The sequence below is a fragment of the Euphorbia lathyris genome, chromosome 1 (genome assembly GCF_963576675.1).
Source record: "Euphorbia lathyris chromosome 1, ddEupLath1.1, whole genome shotgun sequence".
In the NCBI taxonomy this organism is placed as follows: Eukaryota; Viridiplantae; Streptophyta; class Magnoliopsida; order Malpighiales; family Euphorbiaceae; genus Euphorbia; species Euphorbia lathyris.
Genome location: NC_088910.1, coordinates 76527254 through 76533311, shown reverse-complemented (window position 1 = coordinate 76533311; position 6058 = coordinate 76527254). Strand labels below are relative to the sequence as shown.

The 6058-nt window shown below is 35.6% G+C and overlaps 1 protein-coding gene across 1 annotated transcript; it reads right to left on the bottom strand.

Annotated features, from left to right (window-relative positions):
* Positions 1–3410: 3410 nt before the first annotated feature.
* On the bottom strand, positions 3411–4684 carry LOC136202536 (geranylgeranyl pyrophosphate synthase, chloroplastic-like). The gene has a single exon (XM_065993225.1). The coding sequence runs from the start codon at positions 4624–4626 to the stop codon at positions 3538–3540; it is 1089 nt and encodes a 362-aa protein (XP_065849297.1). The 5' UTR covers positions 4627–4684; the 3' UTR covers positions 3411–3537.
* Between the last annotated feature and the right edge of the window lie 1374 nt (positions 4685–6058).

Genomic DNA, 6058 nt, shown 5'->3' with positions numbered 1-6058 from the left:
AAGAAAAACAAAAATAGTGATCTTCGAACCATCTGATAAAAAAATTCCAACTAAAATAACCCAGAAACATTATCCAAACACAATTAAATAAAGAATAAAAATGAGCAAACAATATTCTTAAGCGAAATGATAAAAAACTTAACACAATAGTTTTAAATCTCAAAACAATAAAAGAATGGAATCCTAAAAGGCGGCTTCAAAAACCATAAACTTCCAAAATCCTAGAGATTCAAGTAATCTGTCAGGTGAAAATCATCATATCGGATTTTAGCAGGGAGTTTGCTCATAATCTCCACCCGCCACTCATTTAGGAACCAGATCGTCTCATTTTTGTCATACCAGGGAATCCCAATAACTTTGCCTGACCTTAGTCGCATGCATCTCTCACCCTTTGGGAGAGTAACTCCTTCATTTAGCTTCCTCAAAAAGATGCGGATGGATTTATTATAGTGCATACGGGATTCACAATAGCTGTCAACATACAGCTTGCGGAGTTTCGGAACGCGGGATAAGGACTTCCTCATTGCCAAAGAACGGGGAATACTACTCATCTCTATGGAGAGACCATTGTATGATACGACACACTGCATCAAGATGTGAACCTTAAGCAAGTGGAGCCCGATGGCTTCTGCGTCATCCCATCTGCGAGTTATGCACCTCAATTTGCACTTCTCTAGCTTGTTCACAAATCTGTCTCGAGTTGCCCTCTAGGCCCTTAGTCTTGGAACAATAGGTGTAAGCCTGGTACCCACCATTGCCAACTAAGCAATTATACACGAAAAATAAGTTAGCGTACATGTACATAAACTTGTTCCGTCAATCCAACACATTTTGATCTAAATGGGTACTTGCCAAGCACACTGAAATAATTTTTCCAAAATTTTTAATATAATTTCTATTAATTTTTGGTAAAGGAAAAACAATTTCCACTAGTTTTAACCTTTCTAGAATATCCAATATGGTAAAATTAAATATTCTGTCATTCCAAAAATTACCAAAAATCTGAAAAATTATTTCGAGCCAATCTGCCAAAAAACGGGGAGAAACAGGGGTCTAGGAGGCACCACACGCTCCGCCCACACACTAGACATGTGCGGTGCACACACGCCACTAGCGCGCGGCTCGGCTCGGTGCACTCGCGTCGCCTGGCGCGTCACACGCCAAGCCGAGCCTTCTAGTGGCGTGTGTGGGCCACGCGCCATCCTAGGGACATCCGTTCGGCCTCCGTAATATGTCGATCCTAGGGTTTTCAGGCCTTCTAGACACGATGGTGAGGTCGATTTTCTCGAAAAACGTACCGAAAACAATTTTCTGAGAATCAGCAGCTAAAAAATGAATTTAAAAATCAATTTTTAATCGGTGAATAGTGATTTCGAAAAACATGCATCCTTAGGCAGGATATCAGACCTAAGAATAATTAAAAAAAATTCCAAAAACGGATTCAATTGATTTTGTTTCGCTTAAAGGAGATCAAAAACACACTTTTTGATGCAAATAAAAAACAACAAAATTGTTTATGTTGTGTGATTAAAAAACACATAATCAATCCAAAACATAAACAATCAATATCAATCAAATAATATGATCATTCTTTCGAATGATCCCACAACTTTCTTCATATCTATGGATATAGAAAACACAGAATACAAGATCTGTGGCTCTGATATCAATGAATGGATTAGCGGCAACTAATCTAATTGAGATTTGGGTTCGGACATACCTGAATGTAGAACCAAATAATCTCTGAGCAGCGGAAGCGGAACTATCACCATGATCTTGTATCACCGGTAACTATCAACTACATGGTGATTAGCCGGGGAAGAGAGTATGATCCACAAACTAGAAGCTAGGGAGATTGATTGATGGAGAGAGGGGGGTAGCGCAGAGAATGGAGGAGGAGGCACACAATCTGCTTGTAATTGTCTAGGGTTGTGTTGATTAGGTTAGTTATTAGGGTTTGGTGATGCTCATATTCATAGTGAGCCCAAATCCTAATTCTCCTCCATCTCATAAAATGGATCTGGCCCGTTCCAATTCGGGCGGTTCGGATTAATTTGATCCATATACCCAATTAATCTTAACATAAAGTAAATCAAGTCATATACGAGATGATATATTTATATTTTTTTCTTGATTGATTGATTACATGTGAAATTAATTGTATATATATATAATATTAATGGAACTAATTGTATATATATATATATATATATATATATATATATATAGTTCCATTAACAAACCCCCTCCGTAGGAACTAATTCTCACATTACAATGGACCAACACATACCCTATGTTGTAAATCAGTTGTCTTGTTAAACCATCCATTAAAGTGTGATATTTCGGCTCTAAAGATCCCCAAACAAGCATCAATGAGTTGGTCCAAAGATGGTATAACCATTAAAGGTGAAAGTGGATTATTGCAGGAATCCACCAAGCCACGATGAGGAGCGGCTTAAATATTGGGAAAGTCTGCAACCCATTGATTAGATTGAATTCCAGGCTGGAATGCAGACTGCTCCAAGGGTTGATTTGCGGGATTGACGACTAAACTAACCATATTTCACGAAGAACCTCCACGCTCACTGCACCAACAGATAAAGACAAAGAACCATCAACAAAATAATATTTGTTTCTTTGCAATCAAAGATCCTTTAATATAGATTTACTCAATGTGAAATAATTCTTTCTATCCAACGATTGTGTAACAAGAACTAAACCTGAATTCTTGTCAGGGTGAATAGAAAACGACTTGAAGGATTCTGATATATATCACCAGGAATTGACATATTCCTCAATCGTGATTTTGAACTCCTATCTTCTCTTATTAGCGCCACGGTAAATGGTATCCAGGTTCAAGAAAAACCCTAAGTAATTTGATGAGAAATCAGATGTAAAATCCACAGAAAAAACAAACCAAACGATCTTTATTCCAATTTATAGAGAAGAAAAAAAATGAACACTACAAAGAAAAATCGATGAAAGTAAGAAAAGAACTCCAAAAATTTAACAAATGTGAAAAATTGTTAAACTCTTGATATTCGAGTAGTGTTCACATGGACCTTGATGACCACGGTGAATGACCAAATTCACGTGATCATCAAGGTCCATGTGAAAAATACTGTTTGACATTATAACAGAAATAGAGAATTGAAGAGAAAATCATTAGACTGTTTTATTATTTAATCGTTAAAAGAAAAAAAAAACAGAGAAGCCTATGAAGGTTTTATATACAAAATCCAGTTAGCTATGAATAGCTTGAATTTACTAATCTACCTTATTTATAAGGAAAACTATTACTCTATTATAATGGATGGTTGAAATTTAAGAAGAAAGTAGTTATATGATGATAAACAATTTTTGGTACCTAGTTTATAGAATAAATTGTTGCACCTTGTAAAATCCATATGTGAGGCAAATAACATGTAGTTCTTTATTTAAATGTCTTTGTTTGATAATGTGATAATCAATAAAAAATAAAACAAAGTCTGGAAATTGTGGTATGATTATTACATTTATTTGATAGAAGAAATGAAATCAATTTTGCCTATTAGCAATATAATTAGCAAAATGATATAAGGGAGCAGCCTTATGAGCATCAAAGTAAGCAAGTTCTTTGTTAGCTTGATCCACCAATTTTGCAGCAAGTTTTGTAGCCTCTTCTATTCCCAACAATTTAGGATATGTTGCTTTGTCCGTGGCTAAATCCTTACCTGCCGTCTTCCCCAGCTCATCCGACGATTTTGTCACATCTAATATATCATCCACTACTTGAAACAGTAGACCAATACATCTGGCATATTTCCTCACTCTTTCCACACTTTCATCGTCACCTCCACCCACTATGGCGCCGCACACTACCGCCGCTTCCAATAGCTTCGCGGTTTTATGAATATGAATATATTCCAAATCACTTAAACTCACTTCCTTTCCCTCACTATCGATGTCCACCATTTGGCCAGCTACTAACCCTTCTGATCCCACTGCTGATCCCATCTCAGCTATGGCTCGGATCACCCTCTCAGGCGATACGTTTTTTGTTGCCCTAGCCACGTGTTCAAATGAAAATGAAAGGAGTGCATCGCCAGCCAGAATGGCTGTTTCATCGCCGTACTTGATGTGGTTTGTCGGTTTTCCTCTGCGGAGATCGTCGTTATCCATACAAGGAAGATCATCGTGGATTAATGACATAGTATGAATCATTTCCATAGCGCAGGCAGCAGGCATAGCTGCTGCTTCGTCTCCGCCTACTAATTCACAAGCAGCAATGCATAAAACAGGGCGGACACGCTTACCGCCGGCGAGGAGAGAATATCTCATGGATTCATGGATCTTAATTGGATGTTGAATAGGAATAGCATGGTCTAATGCCTTGTTGACGCTTTTAGCCTTAATTGCCATGTATTCTTCGAATGCGAATGGGGGAAGAGGGATTGATGTCTTGATGATTCTGGATTCTTCTTGAGAAACCGCGGAGGAGGCCACCAGCATACGCATACGTCTTCCAAAGTTAGTTTTGAATTGCAATGGGACTACTTTAGGGTGGTTGTTGAGGAGGCCATTAAAGGATGGTTTTTTTAAAACAACTGAATAATCACAGCCGGAAAATGTGGCGGAGAAGGCCATATTTTGGGAATCGGAGAGGCTGTTCTTGTTCTTGTTCTTGGTCTTGGGTGAGAAGTGAAGGTATTAATTTATTTATAAAAGAAGAAGATGGGGAAAGTATTCAAGAAAAGGGTGCTATGACTATCAAATATTCCTTTTTAATATGATTTTGGATTCTATTGATTCTTCTTTGATGGCTTTTTTATATTCAACCCTCTCATTTTTTCGCTGTCAATATTATTATTATTATATTATAGGTAGATATCGATTTCAATTTTTTTTTTTTTAATTTCTCCTTATTTTACGTTTCATCTTAATCAATACAAATGTATTACCATATATTTATACGTTTTCACTATTAATATATGGCTCCATTTCTGCCTAAACATTACCCATTTCTAATTTTTCAAAAAATTAAGAAAATAAAATGAGATCGTCAAAAAAAATTAAGAAAATAATGATTTTTTGTCCCTATATATATTCCTACTTTTAACATTTGATTCCTTTTTCTATATATAAATTAATGTTTTACTTCTTTAATATTATCTATTACTGTCAACCTTATTAACTTATATAGATTTTTTAGTTGATTTTACAAAATTTTCTATTTAAAAATTGCCTACTTGATTTTAAATGCAATGCAAAATTACCTAATCTAAATATTTCCTTTCCCGCTCTATATTTCTCTCCAAATTCTAAAATTAGTTATTCTATTTTTCCTCTAATTTAATATTATTTATTCACCCTCAAATGGTATAATATTTTACAAAACAAATTTGTTGTTTGTTTTCCTATTTTTTTCTTCATAGACATTTTTTTTATATGGAAGGATAAATATCACATATTTTATATGGGTTATCAGATTACCTCTTATAGCACAGATAATCTCTGATATGATTTACAGTGGAAGTACGAATCACCACAATTTTCATAGTACCGGTCACTCTTCAACTATGTCAAAATTAATCGGGAGAGGATATGATTGATCCCACGAACTAAGAGCGATTATATTCGAGAGACATATAGAGAGGGGCGCGACGTGATGACAGAGAGAGAGACAACCTTTCGTTGTTTTTATGTTATTTCTCTGTATTAGATTATATATTTTAACTGCTTATTTATATGGAGATGTTCGGTTAATACCCAAGTAATTAGTACTGACGGTCATAAAAGTTTGGATAATGTCTCCAAACAGTCACAAAAGTTTGATTTATCTCAATAAAATCATTTATGTTTGTTTTTGCCCCAATAAAATCGTTTTGGTCATTTTCCGATCACTATCTCACCGGAATTACTGACGTTTTATGTAATCTGACAATTTAGCACCCCTTCAGTGCTAGGTGGCATAATTTTAACCATGACTTAACTAAGTTAAAGACATTACCCAAGTAAAATCGAGAATTTAACTTATCTTCTTCCTGAATTCAAATTCTCTTCCCCTTCCCTAACCCAT

Coding starts and splice junctions, on each gene's coding strand:
- LOC136202536 (XM_065993225.1), bottom strand. CDS start 4,626: ATGGCCTTCTCCGCCACATTTTCCGGCTGTGATTATTCAGTTGTTTTA.